Source organism: Triplophysa rosa, linkage group LG8 (genome assembly GCF_024868665.1).
Source record: "Triplophysa rosa linkage group LG8, Trosa_1v2, whole genome shotgun sequence".
Taxonomy (NCBI): Eukaryota; Metazoa; Chordata; class Actinopteri; order Cypriniformes; family Nemacheilidae; genus Triplophysa; species Triplophysa rosa.
Window position 1 is genome coordinate 18,396,211 of NC_079897.1, and position 25,222 is coordinate 18,421,432.

At 40.3% G+C, this 25,222-nt stretch overlaps 2 protein-coding genes across 3 annotated transcripts; both read right to left on the reverse strand.

Moving 5' to 3' along the window:
- Window positions 1-930: 930 nt before the first annotated feature.
- On the reverse strand, window positions 931-14,449 carry znf574 (zinc finger protein 574). 2 transcript variants are annotated; one of them, XM_057340824.1, is made up of 7 exons: window positions 14,341-14,449; window positions 12,914-13,068; window positions 8,880-10,311; window positions 7,524-7,962; window positions 5,481-5,575; window positions 1,862-2,292; window positions 931-1,705 (listed from the first exon to the last, which is right to left on the reverse strand). In XM_057340824.1, exons 2-7 carry the CDS (start codon window positions 13,064-13,066, stop codon window positions 1,160-1,162), a joined length of 3,096 nt encoding a protein of 1,031 aa, XP_057196807.1. In that variant the 5' UTR covers window positions 13,067-13,068; window positions 14,341-14,449; the 3' UTR covers window positions 931-1,159. The 2 variants fall into 2 exon arrangements, with proteins under 2 accessions (XP_057196807.1, XP_057196806.1); XM_057340823.1 differs by lacking the exon at window positions 14,341-14,449 and adding an exon at window positions 13,925-14,215.
- A 795-nt stretch (window positions 14,450-15,244) lies between these two features.
- Window positions 15,245-24,974, reverse strand: gsk3ab (glycogen synthase kinase 3 alpha b). The gene is made up of 10 exons (XM_057340911.1): window positions 24,618-24,974; window positions 22,615-22,802; window positions 22,179-22,262; window positions 21,953-22,063; window positions 21,664-21,794; window positions 19,858-20,062; window positions 19,675-19,770; window positions 19,276-19,462; window positions 17,063-17,140; window positions 15,245-16,936 (listed from the first exon to the last, which is right to left on the reverse strand). Exons 1-10 carry the CDS (start codon window positions 24,790-24,792, stop codon window positions 16,869-16,871), a joined length of 1,323 nt encoding a protein of 440 aa, XP_057196894.1. The 5' UTR covers window positions 24,793-24,974; the 3' UTR covers window positions 15,245-16,868.
- Between the last annotated feature and the right edge of the window lie 248 nt (window positions 24,975-25,222).

Genomic DNA, 25,222 nt, shown 5'->3' on the forward strand with positions numbered 1-25,222 from the left:
ATATCATGTTTCCGTTGCTTCTGTTTTGTAATAGGCTATGCAAGGTGGTGCATTATAATGATTTTACAATGGTAAAGGGGATTGGAATACAGCTTTCCTGTAGCTCAGTGGTTAGAGCATGGCGCTAACGCCAAGGTCATGGGTTCGATCCCAGGGGATTGCACATACTTAGAAACAAATGTATAGGATAATGCAATGTAAGTCGCTTTGGATAAAAGCGTCTGCCAAATGCATAAATGTAATTGTACACTATTAGGAATGCCACGGTCACTCTAGACTTTGTTCTATTGTCATCCATCCATTTATACGCATGCATATGCTGCAGATGGGAAGTGCACAGTCATGCAAAAAAGTACATTTTGATGCATTTCAAAGGTCAAGTTTGGTGAACTCTAACATGTGAATTTGTGTCACGTGAAGATGGATACGTCACAGCTCAACTTTTTTTAGGTAAAGGGAAACACAGAAAATAAAAGTAGTGCACAATCCCACTTTGTACAATACAGCTTTAAAATAACTAAAGCAATAATAACTCTTAAGCACATTAGAATTTATGATGTGTAAAATAAGAAGAAATGTTGCATTTTGCTAAAGTCTAGTATGATCTTGGAATTACCCATAGTAAAATCAGAACAATAGGTCTTCACATAAGTCATAAAAGCACAACGTCCTGTTAAATTGTAAGGGCGGGAAAAACTTCTTTAAGCAGTAACCTTGACTTACAGAAGCCAAAGCATTATCAAAAAACTATTATAAGTCAAAGCAATCTTAAATAAATCAGTACCAACCCAATGGGCTCAAGCTTTTTATTAAAATTGAACACCACAACTTATCGGCCACCTTTTGTATTCAAGGCAGACAAAACACTTGAAATCAAAGCTAAAATCAAAGCGTAACTACAGTGGCAAATTTAAATATAAAAAACGCATATGTTTTTTCTTTTCTCCTGGGTAAAGACACTGAATCACTGTATATTTTTTATTGCAAAAGCAATAATATATCCTACTCAATAAAGAGCCATCTCTCAAGAATACATGTGCATTGCTGAATCTGCCTTTACTCCACCCACAAAGCAGTAGCAAATCCTGATTCATATTTTATTTACATTCACACCTCTCCTACCTTGAATCTACCCCTTGCATTAATCTGACTTCACCCGCTACACAGTTTCCTCTAAGATGACTTCAATTGTATGAGGAACATCTTGACCTGCCACCACAGAGATGTTTGGAACAGTCAGAGAGGGCATTGAAATGGCTGGCACTGTGATGGTGGGCATACTGATGTTAGGGTGAAGAAAAACCACAGATGAGCCGCAATCGTCTGCCACAAACATGCCCTCCTGGACTACAGGCACACCGGATGCAGAAGAGGGTGGAGAGGAAGAGGCAGACTCCTGTACTAAGAGGATAGTTTGTACGGCTGCATCATCATCCAGAATGTTTGGTGCATTGGGGTCAGTGGGGTCGTTGGCGTGGAGACGCATGTGTTTGTCGAGGTTGGGTCGTGAACGAAAGGCAGTGGGGCAGCGAGGGCAGGCGTACGGCCGCTCGCCGCTATGCACGCGGGCGTGCTCTGTTAGCCTCGCTGCTACGCTGAAGCTTTTACCGCACACCCAGCACGCGAAAGGCCGCTCGCCGCTATGAATGCGCTCGTGATCCTGCAGGTGTGGAAGCTGCCGGAAACGCTTCCTACAATGAGAGCACTAAAAGAGGAGAAAATGAAGAAGAATTTAATTAAAACTTTATTAAGCAGGTCATTCCACCAATATACAACATTTTTTACAATATTTTTGAGGGAAATCATGTTTTGATTTAATGAGCAAAAAATATTTTTTATTAAGAAAGTATGAATGTTGTACCTCAAAGGGTCGTTCGTTCGTGTGCGTCCTCATATGAACGGCGAAGGTGGACGCGTAGGCGAACTCCTTCGCACAGAAGTCGCAGGTGAAACGGCGCGGGGCGTTTCTTTTGCCCAATGCACCGCGGCAGTGTGCCAAAAGATGTTCCCCCAACGCAGAGCTGGAGGCAAATCGTCGCCTGCATGGGGTAAGCGGACAACGCAGTGGCGTCTGACCCGTGTGAGAGAGCCGGTGCAGGTCGAGACCATCCTGAGTGACACAGCGGTGGCCGCACATATCACACTCCAGTTGACCCCCGACCTTCCCTCGCCCCTGTCCCTTATACCTGCGGCGTACCGTGGGCTCTCCAGTGCAGCGCTGCATGTGCGTGTCCAGCACTGTCTGATTCAGGAACTGAGAGCCGCAGCTAGGACACGTCTTTGGTTCTTTATCTACAGAAAAAAGATCGATAGCAAGGTTTTAAGAACATGATACTTGACACTCAAATGCATGAAATAGGAGAGAGTGGGGTAAGTGTCACCCACTTATTCTAGTATTTATTTTTTGGTTATTAAATACAAATAAAATATTTTATTTCATGCTCTTTCATTTCAGCAGAAATCCTAAAAAATAATTACATGTTTATGATTTAGCTCTTATTTCATCCTGACTAGGGCTGGGCAAAAAAATCGATGAATCGTTTTTTAAACGGATCAATTCAATATCGATTCTCAAAAGCTGTGAATCTATTTTTTTTCTTTCATATTTACGCAAGCACTGAACATTAATTTACGTTAATGTTATTGTTACTACTATCCACTAGATGTCACTTTTCTTTTTACAACTGGTGGATGTTACAACAGGGAGTATCCTTCATTCATGCTTAATTAACATGGGATCCGGTGTGTCGTCGAATTTAACATCACCTTCATATAAAAGGCAGCGGTTCACATGATTGCAGCCTCTATTTACAGATATTTGTGTGAAATTTGTTTTTGTTATACTGCATCTTAAATTTAAAATAACTGTTCTGTTTCAATACAGCCAAGTGTTTTAAAGTTTAATATACAGGTTTGTGGCTCTTCATTTCATTGTTAAATTCACCATTGTAATGTGATATTTACTGAGCTTTTTTAGAAATATCTATAGGATTTAGGGCTGTGCAAAAATATCGATACAGGTAACTTTCGTATTTTTTTTTTTTCAATAGTGTATCGATAGTGATACCTCTACTAACGATAATTTTTTTTAATCATGTCATATACATACAGCCAAAAGTAAGTGGAAGTGAGCATGGCGAAAAATATAAGAAGGCTTCGAGCTCTCAGAGCTGATGTGTGGGTGTGCTTTGGTTTTAAAAATAAGTCATGGAGTAATGAGTTATATAAAATAATGCTGTTTGTAAGCTTCTCAAGTCATGACACAAGTCACTTGGCTACTGCAGTGCATTAGACAAAAAGTTTATTAAGAAAAGTAACAATGACATTTATTGTGCTTTCACGGATGTGACACCAGCACATTTACAGCACGGATGAAGCAGGGGTTTTATACTGCCCATGTTCAGTGTTTTAACTGTAATGCACCACAACAGCCAAGTGACTTGCGTGAGCCACCTTATTCCCCTGTGCTACCCACTTGAGGGGCGCAATCCACAGTTTGAGAACCCAAACCTCTGATCTAAAGGTCCATGCATCGCACATCATGGCCACTCTGCAGAGATAAGGGATGTTTTTACACTTATCCATACAGAAAACCCCCGCTGGTGCACAGCATGTTGTATTTCTAGCTCTACTTTTTACATTTTCTATTTAAAGTATTGCAATATATCGCAAATGTGTATCGTATCGAAATACATACCAATATATTGTATTGTGACCCATCTATCGTGATATGTATCGTATCGGGAGGCACTTGCCAATACACAGCCCTATTAGGATTTGTATTAAATCTATACCCAGATAGCAAGCAACCATTGAATCAATGTTAAAAAAATTGTTAATTTGTCAATGTTAATTGCGTTGAATCAATAACACTTTTGCACCTGCAATTTATGTTGAAAAAATGTTGAAATTTCAACAATCACAATTATATTAACTCTTGTATTTTAATGTTAAGTTTTCTTTAACTGGTCATGTTTAAAAGTAAACTTTTTAAAAAAGTAAAAAAATAAGGTGTGTAAGAAATTTTGTGCATAAAAATGCATTACAGTGACTGTAAAACATGTTATTTTAGGTACAGCAGAAAAACTATTTTGAGTTTTGATATTTGTGCTGGGGTCATTAAGCTGATTTTGTTACACAGATCTGGCAACCCTGCATTACTATACATTATCTCTAATGCACTTATTTACAAGAATAGAAAAGGAAAGCCTTGCTTTTAATTTACAGGACATCGGAGACACTCATGTTTATGCACACATTCTTCCACACACACAAAAACACATCTTTGGCTTCTTATCAAGAGAGAAAAACAAACACGTTTGTTCCTCATCAAGCAAGAGAGATGGGAACAGAGAGTGCAACACAAACACGAACACACAAAAGCCAGATGCCACTTGTTTACGGAGAACCAATCAGAAAGAGGAACGCTGATAAACAGACATTTCACAGAACGCACAGCACAGGCGCGGAAACAAAAACAGCCCTTTATGGGGGTCACGGGTGATGTGACTGCGCGGCTGATGTTTACATGCAGAGCGTTTTTGATTAAGCATCCGCGCTGCCTGTCTGTGACTCAGCAACACTGACCTTTAAACCCTGCTCTCTCTTATTTACACCTATAAAAAAATCTATTCGGGTTCTTTCAATCTCTGTTTTGGCGAGGAAGAGCTACGACGCTGGACTAATGTTAGAAGCTCAGATCGGAGGTGATAGTGATCAGCAGCTGATCTTATCAATATACACACACAACCCATCCTGATCGATGTGACCTCTGAGCTCGTCTATTTACTTGGGGACGATCCATAAAAGCTCATTCGTCTGACAGTTCTGTCAGTGTGTGTGTGGCCTGATACACAATCATTAACGCAGACGGTGGACACTGGAGAAACTAAATGGGCCACTTAATAAAGATCCGTGTTTGTGTACATATGCATGAGTGTGCGCACGGTCCAAAATTAACTCGGCTCACCTACCAGCGGCGACGGAGGGGAGACATTTCTTGACTAACTACAGCATATCTTACTTTTTCAAAATGTATATTTACTTTGCCATACTGACAAATCAATTATTTAGCTGCTACTTTGCAGCAAACAGCAAAGGCCATCATTTCAATCGCGATCACATAAATGAGCCAGTGAAACCAAACCGTTTGTGCCAAAATAATTAATTCATTCATTTGCTTTAGTGGCTCACAGCCAGGAATTTTCTGCCACATTTCAAGGGATTTGAAGGGATTCTTCTGTAGGCTTTTCTTTTTATACAAGGTATCTCTTTGATTACATCAGATTAAAACAGCGATTGCATTTGGAAGCACATATTTATTCTGTAATTCCTAGTACAAGCCAGCTGGAGAGTAGCTATTTTACGCCAATTTTTATTTGCATTTGGTACTTGGCGAGTGTTAATTTTGGACTGTGTGCAAGACTGAAAGCGGGACTCCGAAGGGACAAAGGGCTAAATGTGGGATTGCTCAAGCTGACCTTGGTGGATGAGAGAGTGAAGGTCCAGCTCCTTGCGACGTTTGAATGCCTCCCCGCACTCCTCGCAGGGGAAGGGATGGCTGGTGTGCAGAAGCCTGGAGGAGCAGAAAACAGAAATAGGGTGAATATGAATGGCTGAGATCCCCGGAGGCGATCCAACAACAATCCCTACATACATATTTGCTACAATCTCGGATGGGTTAATCATGCACTCACATAGAGAACAATTATAAGACATCTGTAAATACAGCATCTCTTCATTAAAAATATGCGAGCAGGTGAGTGGCAGCCTTTCTCTCATGTCTTAAGGCGTACTCACATGTGATTAAAATCACCAGGGTCCTCTGTAATTATTACTGACATCAGTAATTACTGCTCATATTTAGTTCTCAGTCTCTCGTGAACGTGTCATTTTCAACCAGTAACCTCACTAAAATGACTCAGGGAAACGTGTATTTCCCCCGGAATATTACTGACATTATAATTAACATGCGCTTATTAGCTATAAACAAATGAACAGTTTATCTGCATTCTGTTTTCATTAGCCGTATCAGTGCTCAAGAAAAAAAACAAGAACCTCAGCAGATGATATGAAGATAACAGCTCTGTACAAATGCTACACTGATATGTTTTACTCATATACACAACCGAACAGCAGGAGAAATCCAGTAATGAAGGCCCCTGTGAATAGGGTTTCGAATTATCAGATAAACATTACGATGGCGAATAATGCACTAAATGCAGTACTATGTAGACCTTCTGCAGTTCTGGTTGTTGAACAGATCTCAGTCTAAATCAGGAAATAGAGCAGTATTGTAGTGGGTACTGTTGTAGTGGGTATGCAGATGACAGCTAACACAGTGAAAATATTAATCAAAGAAAAAGTAATATCTCAGACTAGACCATCATTAAAGTACTTCGGTAAAAAAAGCACCGTTCACCATGCTGAATTTCAACACATGGTGCTCACTGTTCAGCTATGACTTCAATTTACAGCAAACATACAAATGATACGTAAAAATATACATTAACTTTTTTGAGGGATTACACATTTTAAAGGAGCAAAGTGGTATTTTTAGCTGCATCTAGTGGTGAGGTTGCAAATTGCAACCAACAGCTCGCACCCCTCCCTTTCGAAGCACTACAGCGGCTCTCACAGGACAAAGATGTCATTGCGTTTGCGCTACTTTGTTGAAGGAGATGATGTATTTATGAAACATGCTCGGAAGAGCATTTTGACCGTTTAGGGCTACTGTAGAAACAACATGGTGAATTCCATTTAAGGGGACCCGCAGTGTTTGTAGATAGAAATAGCTCATTTGAAGGTAACAAAAACATTCATTATGTAAGGTATTATATAGCATTTCTGTAAAAAGATCCTCCAAAGAATTACACACAGCACCTTTAATAAAGAGTTTTATAAATGCCCAAGACTTCATTTTTAATTTAAAATACTTTGGGAATGTTTGTGGAAATTCATTTTAGGTCAACTTATAAAGAGGTTATCCTCATTTGATGTGGGATGTCATAGGAAGCGTGTGCTATTGAATTGTGACCTTTAGTATGTAATGAATAGTGAATGAGTGTACGAGTCATCATTTTTGGACACAGTGTATGCATGAATGCATAAAAAGTGAGTGTCAGAATGTTCTCTTGTTCGCCTCGTCAGTTCAGCGTTGCAGCGAGAGTCCTGACAGACGTGAGTAGAGGCAAAATTATCAGTTTGCCCTCATCTCCTTCCATACTGACAGCTCCTCACAGCTGTTGCTTCACAAAGTCTCTCAGCATCATTTTGAACCTCACATCACTACTATACGCCAGATATCGATACACCGCCTGAACAAACGTATCACATTTCAACACTTGCTAAATGTCAGTGCGAACCAAGCCTAACAGACATTGCAACATGACATGTTCTCACCGCTCGTACCTTTCCATCTCAACTGACAGTCAAACAAAACATCAGTCATCCTTGTGACCATGCCTGAACGAATCAAATCAAATGAACGAAAAAAAAAAAGAAAAGAATGCTCAAATGCCCACCTGTGACTCATCAGTTGGGACTCAGACTTGAAGCTGGCTGGGCACTCAGGACAGGTGTGCAGACGCCCGTCGCCCAGGGTTAGAATTCTTCCTCTTCTCCTGCCTCTGACCCGATTTTCCGGGGCTCCCGCCTGGTGAACCAGCATATGGCGCTTGAGCGAGGTTGACTGGAAAAACCTCTTATTGCAGAGGGAGCAGCTGTACAGACGGGACCCTCCATGTGTCAGGTTGTGACGCAAAAGACTGGCAGGAGAGGGGAAGCTCTTATTGCAGACTTTGCAATTGAAGAGTTTCTTGCCCGTGTGTTGGGACACGTGCTCACGCAACAGGCTGCGGCGCGTGAAGCCCTCCCCACAATGGGGGCACTTGTGAGGCAGAGCGGTGCGAGACCAGTCCCTGCTCAGCTGGGCGGGGGCCTCGATGGTAGCGTCTGCCGTTGCTGCTAAGAGAAACATTGTGTTAATGTAGAAGGAAATTAATACATCAGCTGATATCCCCAGATTGTTTAATAACTTTTGTGACTGTCAACTGCAGGAAAAAGCAAGCTGCAAGTAATAAGCTGCAGGCTATTTTGTTGTGTTGAGCTCCCCTCTGGGCCACTCTATGAGGACCTAGTATTTAAAGGGATAGTTCACCCAAAAATATTTTTTTTAATCATTTATTCACCCTTGTGTCATTTCAAACCTCTATGACTTTCTTTCTTTATACAGAACACATAAGAAGATATTTTGAAGAATGCTGGTAACCGAACAGAATTGGGGGGCCCCATTGACTTCCATTGTATGGACACAAAACCACCGAGACATTCTTCAAAATATCTTCTGTTGTGTTCCACAGACAAAAGAGTGAATAAATGATGACAGAATTTTTATTTTGGTTGAACTATCACATTCATTTCTATAAAACCAGTATGGTGTTTTGATCTTCGCAGATAATAATCACTTTGGTTTGGGACTCCTGCTTACCCAAACACATTTTGTGGTAATAGCCATTTGACTGTTCATAGATTCCAGCCTCCCTCCACATAACTATGTTACACTTGCTATAATAAGCAGCACTAACTATTAATTTGAATAACTATTCATCTTTAGTTACATTTAATACCAGTTACAGTAAAGAAAGTATTTTTCTCACGGTTACTTTCATTTTTACTTGAGCCCCTTGCCTTTCAACCGCCTAGAACCATAATTACAAAGTACCATTACCAGGTAGTTAAACGCCTCACTCTTGTTTTTAACATAATTAAAATGCACGAATCACATCTTAGGGAATGGCTGAGCCTGTAAGGATATCCTACTTAGTTAGGTCTCTAAGGAATTCATTGCAGCTAATCAGTGTTGTTGCACTCAGTCTGACCTGGTTGTTTGAGGAGCATGCCATCCTTGCATTTCGCAATAGAGGAGACAGTTGAAGTTGGGTAGAGCTTGCAAGTTTCCCCAGCAGTGGGTGTCTGTCCTGCAAGTGGGTTCTTGCGATGCTCCCGGCGATGGTACAGGAACTGTGTGGTGCTCATGAACTCAGCCCCGCACTCCATGCAGGTGTGCAACGCCGGGATCAGATCGTGCTCGGTCATGCGGTGCTTTGCCAACTCCTGTTCGCTAGTAAGACAGGATCCACACTGATGGCAGAGAAACTTCTGTCCTTCAGTGCCCGAGGAGGAAGTCGGCATAGGTTCCTCTTTTGCTTTACTTTCCGCCTCTCCCCGATTCTCTGTCTCGACTATATTTTCCACCTCCACTGCTTCACAATGCTGTCCTTCAATCTGAACAGCAACCACCTCCATTCTTTCTTCTTCATTTACCCCTGCGCCCTCTTCCACTAGCTCCACGATCTTCTCCACCATGACTTCGCCACTCTGCTCTTTCATAATGACTTCTAATACAGGTTCCTGGTCACTTTGCAGAACCTCCTCTCCTCCCATCTCATTACCGTCAAGCTCTACCTCCACGTGTGCTGCAGGGGTCTCAGTTATAGCCTGTTCCAGAGTGGTCACCTCCATTAGACTCTGTCCTTCACCGGCCGTTGCTAAAAGCAAGAGTCCCTCACCTGAGGCATCCAGGAAGGCTGTGGAGAGCTGCGGGACGGTAGGTGGGACTTCTTTGGGTTCGTTCTCCACCTCTGTGCGATGCTGTCTGCGGTGATAGAGGAACAGTGTGGTGTTGATGAAGCCCTCTCCGCACACGGTGCAGCAATGGATGGCATCCTTTAAGCTATGTTGAACCCTACGGTGAGTCACAAGCTCTGAAACCTGACTAAAGCTCTGGCCGCACTCCACGCAGAGCAAGTTGGAAGGGGGCTTGTCCTTCTTTTGCCGTCTGCGTCTTGGTGGGCTCTGGTCTGCTGACAAGTGCACTACGGATGTTTTGTTCTGAGGTGCTGGGGTCTCTGGAGGTTCCCCGGGTTCACTGTTGCTCGATAATCCTTGCTGGGAGACCTCAGATTCAGCGACTCCTTTAGAAACCTCTCCTATTGCAACACGCTGTTGAGAAGCATTTACTTCATGTTGCCCTTGCTCTTCTTTCACAACCATCTGTTCATCTGCAGGTTGTTCCTTGCCAATCTCCTGATATTCTCGTTGGGCTACTCCAGGACCAGGTCCCGTCTCGAGGCAACAGCCCGTCTTTCGGTGCTGTTGCCAGAGTGACAGAGCGTCAAAGAGAACTTCGCATTCGGCACACTGGTACAGAACACGTGGAGCATCACCAGGAGAAATCTTCTTCTGTCCCAGTAGAGAAGACAGATCCACTGTTGTCTGCATCTGGATCTCAGAAACAGACTGCACTGCCACCTAGTGAGAGGTAGGAATACAAACACAAATAACCTGAAGACAAATAATACAAACAGCTGTAAGGGGGGACAATTGTTGGTCAATGCCCACAACAATCAGCAAATAAACATTTCCTATCATGTATAGCAGTGTCGCAACTTGTTTGATCACACAAACCAATCATGTTTTGTTAAGGCATAACTAATAAATAAAATATGTGCTGTAAAAAATGTAGGATGGGAACAACAAAAATGATTCAGAAGTTGTGTATGGTAAATATGAAATGCTTTCAAAAGCCTTATTTTTTATTCCTAAATTTGTAACATCTTATATAATCAGAATCAACTAATGACAAAAAATCAGTGATCATACCAAATTTATAAAATCCTCTTTGGAGCATCATTAGTAAATGTAATTTTCAGAAATTATTCTCCTGGGAGGTCAAGAACATATTTGAGTTTGTACTACCATATTCAGGGTTCCCCTCTGACTAATGAATTTCCATGACTGTTAGAGTCAATCGTGATTAATGGTTATTTTTTAATTTAATTTTAATGGTGACGATAGTGAGCGCCAAAACACACTCAAGGCATTAACTCACGTCACGCTCAATCAATTCGCTTCTACCAAGGGCACAGCGGCGGGGTTCACTTTACAGTCATCCGACAGAACAGTCTACAACATCCTATTGAACTAATATGCATTAACCCTTTAAACTAAAATATATTTAAAAAAAATAACACAAATAAAATACATTTGAAAACAGTATTCTTAAAACCTTAAAGCCACAATATGAAATAATTTTGTTATGAAATATCCCAAAATCACTTGCACAGTGTGATATGTTTCATGCAGTTGTGTACTTACATTATCCCAAATGTTCCCAAGAATGTGCATATCCAGAGAAATTCCTATTTAAAATAATGGCCCGTCCCTTGTCTCCCTTGTATTTGTAGCATATTCAGTGACTTAATATCCGGTTCTCCGCATAGAAACTACGGCAACACGCAAATGCAGAAGTGGTTACACAGCATCTGGGACGCAGCATCTGTTGTTCTGTTATTACGGATAACGATTACTCTTTGGCGAGTAAAGGAAACCCAAAAAAGCGTAAACGTACACCAAACGAGGCAAGCAGGCTTCTGGACAAACGAAGAAATAAAACAAGGATTACTATCGGCGTGGCGTTTTCTAATGGAGAGAGCTTCGTGACCAACTTGGACTCGACAGAGACTCCGCTCTCGCATTTGTTTTAATAGACAGGTAAGCAAAAATGAATGCAGTTACCCTATGAAATACAGTATATGTTGCACAAAAATATGTAGCCAGTAACATTACTTGTAAATACTGTGGGTTCGTTCAAATTTACTTTTTAAATGACGACTGTATGACTGTTTTAAACACGTAAAACTTGTAGCATTACGCCACCAAATCAATTGACAAAGTCCAATATCAGTCGTGGGCTAACGACCGTGCAATAAACATTCCACGTTTATTGCAAGCTAATTCATTACGATGACATAAAATAAAATTCATTCATTACCTCGTCCGTGAACATGATGGGCGATATCCATACGCCTCTGGATGGTGAAAACGACATGTCCCATAATTCCACTCTCCTACATAACGTCATTTAGCTTCGCCTTTTGTTGTTGTTTCGAAAGTCCATATTGTGGCTTTAAAAGGTAATTTCACAGTTCACCCAAATATGAAAAATTCTGTCATCATTTACTCACAAAACACAAACGAAGATATTTAGAAAAATGTCAGTAACCAAACAGATCTCATCTCCCAACTGACTCGTATAGTACGGAGAATAAATATTATAGAAGTCAATGGGGGATGAGATCTGTTTGGTTGCTGAGATTCTTCCAAATATCTTCCTTTACGTTTAGCATTACAGAGACATTTATACAGGTTTGGAGGGTGAGTAAATGATGACAGAATTTTTATTTTTGGTGAACTATCCCTTTAATGTGAAATATAGTTCTATAAGTGGCCTTGTACATGACAATGCAATGTTCTCATTTGATTCACTTGGTTTTAATGGAGATTTGCAGCTTGCTTAAAATGCAGACAGACAGAAAATGTATTTTTCAGCTGTGACTAATAACTAGATTGAAGAGCGGTACTCCAATCATTATAAAAACAGCCAAGCGTTAATTCAAACTTGGCTGTTTTCATAACAACTGGAATAGAAAGTGCATCAACATCAGAGCGTGAAAGACAGAATCTCAAGTGCCTAATTTCCCCCCTGTGGTGAATAGGCAAATTAGGAGTTGTACGAAAAAAACCTATCCTCTAACTAAATTATCCTTTCCATTTCAGTCCACTATTCAGGATTACTGGGAGCTGCTCTTCAAACTCTTTAGTCTATTTTGGATCATTATAGTTAGGAGTTCAAGGGGAATCAGAGCATAAAAAAAGATTACAGTTTTACAAATTTTTATTTTAGGCTGAATATGTTAATGGACCCATTTAGAAATAACACAGAATAACCCCACAAAGGACAATTATTGAATGAATATTAATGAAACCGTTTTTTTTTATCTAAAACCTTAGGGAAAAAAGACTGTCATGTGACGTGGCTTAAAATGTCTAAAAGTGAGCTGTGTGCCTATACCTGTGGAAGACCTGCAGCTGCCGCCTCAACAGGCATCTCATTGGTCAGCTGGGGATTCTCAGCAGTGCAGGTCACCTGATGAGCGAGCACTTCCTCCAGTGTAGGAAACTCCCGATAACAGGGGAAACACATATACACTGAAGAGGACTCCATGGCTGCAAAGGCACAAAAGAATAAGTTTATGTACAACACAAATAATACAGTGGCACACTTACGAGGCAGAAGCAAAGGTTAAAACAGACTTTTGAGGATTACATATAACGCCTATTTATTATAAAATAAAAACAAAAATAAATAAATAACCATCATCTCGTGACTTCAATAACAGCGCCCTCTGTTGATTCAAAAATGACAGCCCCTTCTACTGAGACCGTCTGAATAAAAAAAGATTTTCCATATCCATTAAACAAATTCGTTTAAGTATTAGACAGATAGATAGCTATAAATGCATGCTGCATGAAAGGTAACCATAATCAAAAACATTACATTAATAAGAGTGGATAATTTGTGGCAGATTCACAATGAAGAACACATGACCACTCCATGAGTCAGTGGCGGATAGCAAGCGAAATGTACTTAACAGTGTTAAAACGAGGGGGCCGAGTGCAACACGATGTATAAACTGTGACTAAACAAACTCTGCATAATTTGTCAAAACAGTAAAAAAACGGAGTCAGAGAAATCACAGAACTGTCAGTCAAGTTCACCATAACCAATAACAGATATATAATTTACGTAAGACATAGCAATAAAGCTGTTTAATAGAATTGAATAAATGTATATTCGTTACATACACCAGCACATAATATACATCAGCTCTGGTTACCAATTTATATTAACAATTGATACTACTACTAAATGACCATTAAGTACTTTCATCTGCTGGTAATCTGTGTTATACCCTACAAACCGAACTGCCAGTTAGTCAATCAGCTTCAGAGTACTTTATTAGCATGATGTCTTTACATATTGTACAGTCAGTGTCAGTTATCAGCTATAAATTAACGTTACCCGGCAGCTAACATCGCAATCCAACAGCCACAGCCTTTCCTAGCTAACAGGCTCTAGTGGCCTACTAACGTTAGCTCTCAGAAAGTATAAACTCCCAAAACAACGGCAAACACATGATGTATATTTTCAGGGAGTTACGCTAATCTATTTTATAAACCGTTATGGGTTGGAAGTACAGCCACTGCGTGTGCTCGGTTGCACTTAAACATTGAAGGCGCAAAGAGCGAGAAGCGCCGAAGAAGGGTTGCACGCGCTTCTTCGGTGGTAGTCTGGCGGTTTCGCTCGTTAGTAAACCATGAACGTCTCCCCCAGTCGAGAGACTCCGACATTCTGCTGTTAATACATTGGAGGAACTTTAGGTAGACGTGCATTAACTACAGTAACGTTGGATCAGTGGCATAAAATAAACAACTCACCGATAATGGCCTTCTCTTTCGTTTCTGTCAGAAATCCTATTTGTAACGTCTCAACAACACGCGACGTGATTGGCCCAAAGCACCTTTGAACTCCACCAATAGAATTTCGTCTTAGTCAAGCGTACTGTAAAATTGCGCTACTTTGGCACCGCGGTTCAACAGCAGTTTTTCAAGTAAATTTGATGAGGGACTATTGCATTTTTTAGAATTACCCCATTTTCTTTGATAAAAATACAGTTTACAAAAAAATACAAACCTATTTTATATTAGGCTAAATATGAATAATCTAAAATATTTCAAGTACATAATACAAATGACATGGCATTTCAATCCCATGAAATACAGCTGAAGATGCGTTAAGAGCAATATAAGCAGGTTTTAATTCAGTTGCTCTGTTGTAGTATTTCATACATTTTAGTTTACTAAAATTAAAACTTTGAAAAGTTTTTGTTCATTGAAATCAAATCAAATACCGACTTGACTAAATAAAAACTTAACTATAGGAAAAATTGAAATGTCGCCTAAAAAATAAAACTGAAATAAGTTTGAAGCACAAAAATTGTAACAAAAAATAAAATAACAATAAACAAAAACTATACAATGACAAAAGCATTTACCAAAATTGCTAAAACGAACATAAGTCTAAAAATAAATGCTAATTTAAAATATTAATAAAACTAAAATAAAAACCAAAATAGCTGCATTAAACCCATGAGCATTATAACTGCATTAAACCCATGAGTATTATCTTTAAAAAGATAGTTCACCCAAAAATAAAAAAAATCTACCATCGCCATGTAATATGTTACTATAACTATTAATCAAAGTTAACTAGTTTTGTTTAAGTAACAGAACATTTTCGTCACAACACTCACAAATGAAGAATTTAACCCACAGAAACATTTTATAACTTTATTAATGAGTTTATTATTTATACCAACAAACAAAAACATTGTTCATCTCTCCCTCTCTCTCCTTTTAACCGTTCGTTGTTTTTTCCACTGATGGGCCGAGCAGCCTGTGTGTGGTAGTGTGAACCTGCCCTTTCCAGAACATTCCATCAGAAGAACATTATGAACATTATGCCCATGACATCACACACAAAACCCCTCCCCCATCAGATTGTTAAAAAAAATCTGAATCAGACAGCAATACAATAAATAAAGGATCAGAATTAACACTGATGAGGAGGGGGAAGGCCTGGCGAGGAGAGAGAGTAAGAGAAAGAGACCGAGAGATATCAGGTAAAAACAAAATTTTGTTCAGTTTTGTTTTCCTCTCTGCACATAGAGAGGCTGGATGAAATGTTATATACAGCTGAATGATGAGGGGACAGGAGAAAGTGAAAGAATGGGCGAGAAGAGCGAGAGGACAAGGCTGGCGTCTGCTCGTACCAGCACTACTCCACTAGGGGGAAATCAAAAGGACATCAGAATAACAATAACAAAAATAACAAAATAAAAGGTACATGGCATTTACATATTAGCAATGATAGGGATGGAAGAAGTGAAAGACAAACAGCTCCATTCGTAAGTCTCATTTGCTACATGTTTTGGGGGATTTATGGTGTGTCTTGCTCTAAACGAGCATGATAGCTGTTAAAACCACGAACATACTTACGTACACATACTCACACACAGGTTTAGATTCATAATATAAAACTGTAATAAAATAAATTCCTAACACAACTATTGAAGGAATTTGCCTGTGTGTGTGTACATGCAAAAAAAACTAAAGTAAAACTTGTTATACTGAAACTGAACAACAAAACAAAAACCCCAGACAACCCTGTCTCAGCTTATCCAAATACCTCTTTAAAAAGAAATTAAAACACAAAAGTGTGTGTGCAATGATTACTTAAAACACCAGGAAACATACACACATATTAAGACACTCAAGCCATTTTAGCTCATACAGGTCTGTCTCCATTTTTAAAGAGAAACACTCTCCGGACGCACATCTGGATTCAATCACTGACATCTCACGCTCACCTCTTCATAAAACACATCACGGTTCTTGCTTTTGTCCAAGAACACAAAGAAAGCTAAAATGTTTCAAAGTTTAAGAACAAAATCAAATTTAAACGACTAAATGAGCTCAAAAACTGGATATCATTTAAAATGTCAAATGGATGATATTACAGTGGCAGAGAGAGCAGTAACTGTGCGGTGCTCTTCCTGCCACTATGGGGCAGAGACGCCCTAACCAGCCCTTCCCTGTCCTCAAACCTAAAGATGAACATGATGACAATAAACAGCCCGCTTGTAGCCTTGAGCTGCGATGCATACTGATTTTAGTCAACCTCATCATCTCCTCCTCAGATGACCAATGTCATTTGGGCATCCCACACTCGATCTGCAATAAGAGATGACTATACAGAACACAAGGTGACGAGTGTGTGTGAGAGAGAGAGGGGGGCGCAAGAGAGACGTTTGGAGCTGTTGTTAGAAGGAGAGAGGAATGAAAAAGCAGGGATGAGGAGAGAGGGGTGATAACATCGTGTGATAGCAGTAATGCCAAGGGAACAATTAGGTGTTGTTGCTCAAGGGTCCCGGTGCAGAGCTTGACTGGGCTGGACCATCTGAACCACTGCCCTCTGTGGAAAAACACACATACACACACAGTTAAAATTCTCTGAACGTACAGATACCTGACAATTCAATAATCAGACTGACAGAGGAAGGGTAAATCAAAGACAGTGACCATGTGCGCGATTCAGTACCGTGGGAGGCAGGTGTTGTCTGCGAGCGAGCATGGGGAGGAATGAGGATGGAGTTCAACTGTGGTTGGATAGACAGCTCTGCAGGACAACAGACAGACAGACAGGTTAGCGACTCATATCTGTATGTAGTTTTTGAATGTCCTAGATGACTATTTAGGCAGTAAAATCGCAGGCAGGCAGTGAAATAATAATGTGACCAAAATTGAGGCTCTGTTGTCTGGAAAAAGACTTAAAAAAGACTTCTACTTGTTCAGTAAATGGTGTAAAGACGAGTTAGAATTCATTTAAACAATTGCTGTTTTATCAACTATTTGCAGGGCTTGGCACTTGAACTGAATGGGGAGCAACGGACTCCTATAATTTAAGCAATTACAGAAGCACCAATAATTAGACTTTAGCTTTAAGTCAAATGAACCCAAAGAAAACAGCACCCTACGCAGACATCACAGCTCAAAGCGTTTGCTGATGTAGAAAGATACAGATTTGTTTAAATTTGTACATCAACTGGCAGTGACATTAAGTTGCTGCCTATAGCTGCGTTTACATGGACACATCGGATTGAATTAAATCAGATTCTGCAATCTGAATGTAGTGTTTACATGAAAGGTAAATTAAGTGATCTGATTAATGTGCATGTTTAAGTGAAGTGAAGTGACCTATTAGTCAGATATGGTGACCCATACCCGAAATGTGACCTCTGCTTTTAACCCATCCAGAGAGTAGTGAACACACGCACAGCAAGTGGTGAACACACGTACACCCGGAGCAGTGGGCAGCTATCACTGCAGCGCCCGGGGAGCAAGTAGGGGTAAGGTGCCTTGCTCAAGGGCACCTCAGTCGTTACCCGCCGGCCTGGGAATCGAACCGGCAACCTTCTGGTCACGAGTCCGACTCTCTAACCATTAGGCCACGACTGCCCCCCCAGTTTACATGACAAGCTTCAAATCCGATATAATCTGCTGACATGCGCACACTGTACAAGTTTTCACCTAAATACCCACTAAAACAGTGTTCATGTTGCGTATATTTTATTTTACAAACGGCACGGAAAAAATTTACAGTTTATAAAGGCAGAGTAATGTCTCGTGCCAATGAAGCACGAGCACATCCGATGCGGTTTTACCATGGTGAAACCATGACAAAACTACCAAGACCCACCAAGAGCGTCTGCAGGCAAACAAACTGCTAATACCGAACTTTAGAACTGATAATATGCGGATGCATATATCAGCATTAACGGCAAACAGAGACGTGCGCGGTGCACGCGGGGTATCATTACAATATTCACAAAACGGCTACTCAAACAATGTTGTAAGTACAGATGTATTTATTTTATGTCACAGACACCAGCATAATAATGTACAATTCATAAATGCAAAATAATGTCTACATATCAATGAAGCAAGGTCGTTACAACGACTTACCATGGTAAAAACAGTTATTCCTTCCAAAGCACATGTAAGTAAACGATAAATAAAATAAATGTTCGGTAGCCTACTACGAATATAAATGAAATTTTATCATTAAGATATTTTAGCCTACAGTATGTTTGTGCATCTGCAAATGTATCGTGTTTTAAAAAGGAACTGAGAAATTGCGGTTAAAAACTCACTCCAGGGAAACAGTTAAGACATTTTAAATCAATAGAAACATTAATATGTTCATTTAGAGATGACAAGCATATGGAAATTTCTTCCGCTTTGTCAGATTTATGGTTTTTGGTTTCTTTAGCAGCAGATGCTCCGTTCCGTGCTTCATACGCCCTTACGTCTGTACGAGCCAACTTCTTTGCACATGCGCACAACTTCCTACTTTGGTCTTTAATCTGATCAAGTGTTTACATGTCCTATCAAGCGGATTACAAACGGCATAAACCACCCCTTACAATCCGACTGAAATTTCAATCGGTTTGGGCATTTTTAATCTGACTGACGTGTTTATATGGAGCGTTTTCATTCACATTCATTCATGGACTTTTAATCGTTGGTCCATGTAAACGCAGTTTATGAAGAACATTCCAGATCAGTTACTTAAAAGAATTATGGGTAAAACACTGCTGTAGATACATGTAGGCAGGTTTAGATAAGTAAGCTTGCTGGATTTCGAGACACGGCCTCTGTGTTCTGAAATGCTGGTGTGTACAATACAGAGACGGAGACAGAGGAGGAAAGAGGGCTGAAGCTGGAAGTGGCAGTTCTCTCAGTTCAACTCACCCACAGGGCTAAAGTTGAAGAGCTGGGGAAGTTCTCGCCCGTTGGGGAGACGGGCGTTTGGTTGGCGCAGCTCATCGAAAAATGCGTGTGCACAGGCCTCCAGCGGTGAGAGACGCGTCACCGGTGTGTACTCCAGCAGACGAGAGCACAATGAGATTGCTTCAGGAGGAGTTCTCGGCTTAAACACCTAACAAACACACACAAAATGAATATGATATTTCAACTGTAGCTTTGTGATGTAATTTAAAGGTGCCATGAATTAAAACCACAATTTTAACCCGAGCTTTTGTTATATAAGAGGGAATCGTATACACACGAACATCGTTTAACCCTCTGTAAAGTCTCAAATGCCTCTGATACAACTGAGAACCATCACAATTTCTTAGTAAAAAAACTTGCCTTTGTCCAAGGGTGAGCTTTGATCTGTGGGAATTTAAACTCTGTGTAGTTGGGGTTCATCTCTCTGATCTGTTCTCTTGTGGGGGTCCCCAAAACCTGCGGACAGACAAAGATTGGTAACTCTCACAAACGTTATGCCCATGCCTTAACACAGCAATGCAGACTTATCCATTATTCCCTCACCTTAATGATCTCCACTAGCTGGTCGACTCCGCTGTCACCGGGGAATATGGGCTGCCCCAGCAGCAGCTCTGCTAATACGCAGCCGGCTGACCAGATATCGATGTTGGATGTGTAATCTGTGGCTCCAAATATCAGTTCAGGGGCACGGTAGTACCGCGAACAGATGTACGACACGTTGGGTTCCCCACGAATTAACTGCTTTGCACTGTTGAGATAAAAAAGATGGGGGATTGCAGAGAATCTGTGAAAGAATTCCAACAGATTCACACGCACATGCAGGTCTACGAGTTTTAATATGTAGTGGTCAGTGGCGATCGGTGCCTCATCTTCAGGGCCAGCAGTAATGCAAAGCTCGGAAAAACATGTATGTAGCCCGTCATGTGTGTGCCACGTCATGTCAAAATATGTGTTTGGCGCATCACATGAACCTATGTGCATCGAGCAGTATGTCAAAATACGTGCCTGCTGCAGACACGTCGAAAGGGTTTATGATAAAAGAGACGCTCAGTTTAAAAGATACTCGCAAGACACTCTCTTAACACTTAACTCTGATTGAACATTAGACTAAGCGAGTATCATAAACCCTTTCGACGCGTCTGCAGCAGGCACATATTTTGACATGATGCACAATGCACATATGTTCATGTGACGCGCCGAACACGTATTTTGACATGACGCGGCACACACACACGACACGCTGAACACATATTTTGAATTACTGCTGGCCCTGAAGATTAAGCACCGATTGCCACTGGTAGTGGATTTACCCCCAAATATTTATCACCATAATGATAAACAAAAAAATATCATAGAGTGACAGTCCTGCACATCTGCTGAAGTATTTATATAACAATAATGTGCAGTTTTTAGTAAAAACAAACATAAGTGGAAGGAGACTTCGGCTAAATTACCCAGGAAGAGAATGATGAATAAACAGCCTTTTACAGCCTTACAAGCTACACTGAAAACATTTTTTGAAACCTAGTAAATCATAATTTCTCAATAACAATGCATGGCTTATCAATTCTCAAGGAATGATCTATTCTCGTGGTGCTTTACAGCGAAAGTACAGGTGCAGAAAAACATGACTTACGGGCTTTAGCACCAAGTTACACAACAGTCATTTATGATCCTGATCATTCTCAAATCTTAAACACACAGTCAACAGTACTGAAATCAGAGCATACTCAAAATCCAATAGTTTGGGCCTGAGCCCCAACACAAACTTAAAAGAATACTTCGCCCAAAAATGAAACTTCAGTCATCATTTACTCACCTTAGAGTTGTTCCAAATGTGTATAAATGTCTTTGTTCTGATGAAAACAGAGAAAGATATTTGGAATAATGCTTATAACCAAACAGACCTCAACACCCATTGACTACCATAGTAGGAAAAAACAATGGTAGTCAAAAGTGCCACAGAACGGTTTGCTGTCCTACATTCTTCCAAATGTCTTCTTTTGTGTTCTACAGAACAAACAAATGGATAAAGTAATTTTTCCTACTATGGTAGTCAATGGGTGTTGAGATCTGTTTGGTTATAAGCATTATTCCAAATATCTTTCTCTGTGTTCATCAGAACAAAGAAATGTATACACATTTGGAACAACTCGAAGGCGAGTAAATGATGACAGAAGTTTAATTTTTTGGTGAAGTATCACTTTAAACATACACAAAAAAGCTGCATGCAGGAACATGTGATCACCAAATAGGCACATACATTGAGAGGCCAGAATACTACATCCTGCACATGAATGCATTTCTATAAATACATGCCAGTGAGTACAATTACTGATTGACACACACCTGCCAAAGTCACACAGTTTGAGTACAGCTGTGTCTGGGTCCACCAGGAGATTCTGTGGTTTGATGTCTCGGTGACAGACACCTTGGGAATGAATATACGCCAGACTGCGAAATAACTGATACATATACACCTGAGAAAGAGAGCGCGAGAGAAAGGCAGGAAAGAAGGGTGGGTGGGTGGATGGATGGATGGTAAAGGCGAGACAGGGGAGGAAAGAAAGATGTTATTGTGCATGTACGTACATACTGAGCACAGCAGCAGCGGGCAGGCAGCATTACACAGACTTACTTTGACATAGATAATGGGGATGGTGGTCTTGGACTTGTTAAAGTGGCGTGCCACCCTGTACACGGTTTCTGGTACAAAATCAAGCACCAGATTTAGATACACTTCATCTTTCTGAGGAGAGAGAAAAACAGCGATTGCAGATTAACAGAGATGCTGTGTTCATCAAATTATTATAGCAGTGTCAAACATACAAAACTTAAGAAATATTTGAGGAAAGTACACAAACCTTTTCTCCACTGGAGTAAAAGAAGTAGCGTAGCCTGACAATATTACAGTGGTCCAACTTCCTCATTATCTGTAACTCACGGTTCTATGGAGAAGGAAATGATGTGTGAATAAAAGCAAAGACGAAACATGAAAACCAAACATTTATCCTCTCCGATGCAGTCAATAGTGTTTTTTTACATAACATTACAGCACAGCACAATAAAACTCTATGCTGGCTTCTTCATAGTGGAACAGTGCAGTCTGTTCTTCCAATCATCTAATACACATTCTCACAATGCAGTGTACTAGTTTCATTTCAGAGGTATGAGAAAGGTTCACAATTAATAATGTGAATAGTAATTGCAAACATTTTGGGGCTATAAACAAAATAACCATTGCACTGACAGTACAGTTTTTGGATCTGCATGATTTTGAGTGAGGAGCATACATCTTACCTTAAACCTCTTGTCCTGAAGCACCTTCTTTATGGCCACCATCTCCTGGCTGTCAATGAGGCGAGCCTGGTACACCACCCCGAACGAACCATTTCCGATAACCTTGATGTCCGTGTACGAGACCTCCTGAGGGCGGTCGGGACCTTGCCCTGGCGTGGCTACTACTGTCGTCACCTTCCCGCTATCTCCTACAAGCGCAACAAACAAAAGTGATGTGTAAGAGGCTTTTAATGAAAGATCTGACCACTGGAATAAGTAAAACCTCAAAGGACACTACAGAAATGCAGATCATGTTTTTTTATCTCTGCTTTTATCCTCATACAGACACATAACACTGAATCACAAATAACATTGCCTATCAAAAATTCATGAAAGATTTACGTAAGTTTAACCATATACTTTAACGTTTTAATGGCCAGCCTACCTGGCTCTCTCATGTTTTACAGTACTCAAGCATGGATTACAAACAAGTATTTCTGTTTTATAATAAATGCTTTGTGTTCTTTACACAGACAACAACAATCCCAAATAGTTCCACACCGTGACGTATTTATAATAAACTGATCATGAAAAACACAATGAAACACAGGGCAAAGCCTGTCACAAGGAACACACCCTTAGGTTGTTTGAACAAAGATGGTGGAGAAGGCTGAGACATTTCTTTCTACCTGTGGTCAAGAACAGACCTGGGTAATAGAAATTGCTAGGAGACAGGGTGGCGATTTGTCTGTCAATTACTGTCAGTATTGATTGATTTTGAGAAGGAATGACAAATTCACCAAACAAAAGACTTTTGTCTTCTTATATATGGCAATATTACAGTATTTCTCCATTTGACAGAGACCGGTTAATGATATATTGGAAGTATTTCTTATTAGATTGGCACCCACAGTGCTAACATAGAAATAATACTACACGAATCGGCAAGTCTCAACATTATAATTTCAGTTGCAGCTATTTAGTAGACCACACATTATGCTGAACTGATGGCTAACCTTAACCAAACCATTGAATACAATGCCCCAAAACAGAAATGGCTGTTGTATGTCATAACTACCGGTTCAAGATTTTGTGGGTTAGTCATTGACATAACTGATCCTTTTATTACCCATCACCACTTCATGGAATCAAGCAGTCAGCACCATTGCTTGTGGAAATCCACTTATGATAATTGATACCAATCAATGGGAATCATTTATATAGCAACACATGAAGAGATTTCTGTGTTTTATATAAGCAATCATATTAACAGTAGCATTTCAACCATATATAGAGGTCGCATTTTCTCAATTGGAATAGTTTTTTTAATATAGGCTTGTAAAAGGATATACAGGATGTGTGTTTGCAAACAAATACGATTACAAACATCACAGCTAACTGTATGCTATGTTGTATTGATTTTGTTTTTTCAAAGTCTGAGCTAAAAACGACGTAAGTTAGCCTTCCTTGTTTTGCTTGAAAGTGTAACTTTAGTTAAGTTACCCATCGAAGTAATGTTAAGAACATCGAAGATGCGTCTGAATACATCCAGAGACATTCAGATGAAAAGACTGCAGGCAAATAAAAGACACAATCAGTGAGATGATGCAAAACTGATGATGGCTAACCGAGCTTTGTTAGCAAGCGAGCACATCTTGAAATTCAACGACGCCTGGACATCTAGGCAACTACAAATTGTATTTTAAGAAAAGGTTAATTTGGCTTTCTAAAGAGTTCAAATCAATCCACTGACTTTGCTCTTAACAGATGTGTTTAACACGCATCTCTATGGTAGAGTGTCGAGCTAATGTAGTTAGCGCAATCAAAGCCCTTGATCCGTCTACAAAAACAAGCCCAACTTAGCCTAGCCAGTTAGCCGCCTAAAGTAGGTTAAAGAGATCATTGAAAAATAATGAGAAAAATTAATGAAGATCATTCTACACGGACCAGCCATTTTTAATTTGCTAATGTATTAACATCACATTTATTGTGATTTTCGCGTAATGTCATTCAAAGACACTCACTGCCCAGCTTTAAGTTTCCGAAACCAGACGAACTCCCGCCAGAGGCCTGCGCGCCCCCGGTCTTTCCTGACGAGCTTCCACCGGCGACGGCTGTTCCAGTAGCGGCTGCAGCGGCTCCCGGGACCCCCGGAGGCTCAGCAAACGAGCTAGTCCTGGGCCGCCCGCTGCCGCTCATTTCGGGTTGCGAGTGTGCCAGAGCGGGGGTAAAGTGTACTGATAGACTGGCCCAGGCGCGTATTGGATATGTCAATTGAAACAAAAACAATCGTTGAAAAATAAAGATTGCTGAAGTATCGTATCGTTGACTGAGCGCCTCCTCTTTCTCCTGTGTGGCTGGGCGACTGGAGCTGACGCACAATGACGCTCTATGCGCATGTCTTCTGGGTAATGAAGTACAACAACATTCTTGAAAAGATTCGATGCTGCAACATAGCAAACGGCTTATTATCAAATCCTATTTCAAATACTGCCAAAACAAAATCATGAAATAACGCAATACACATCAGGTAATAATGTTGGGTTGCATTTATTGCTGAATAAGATATTAAATACAAATAAATATATGATACAAGAATATAGGACAACTTTAGAGTAACATTTTCGTT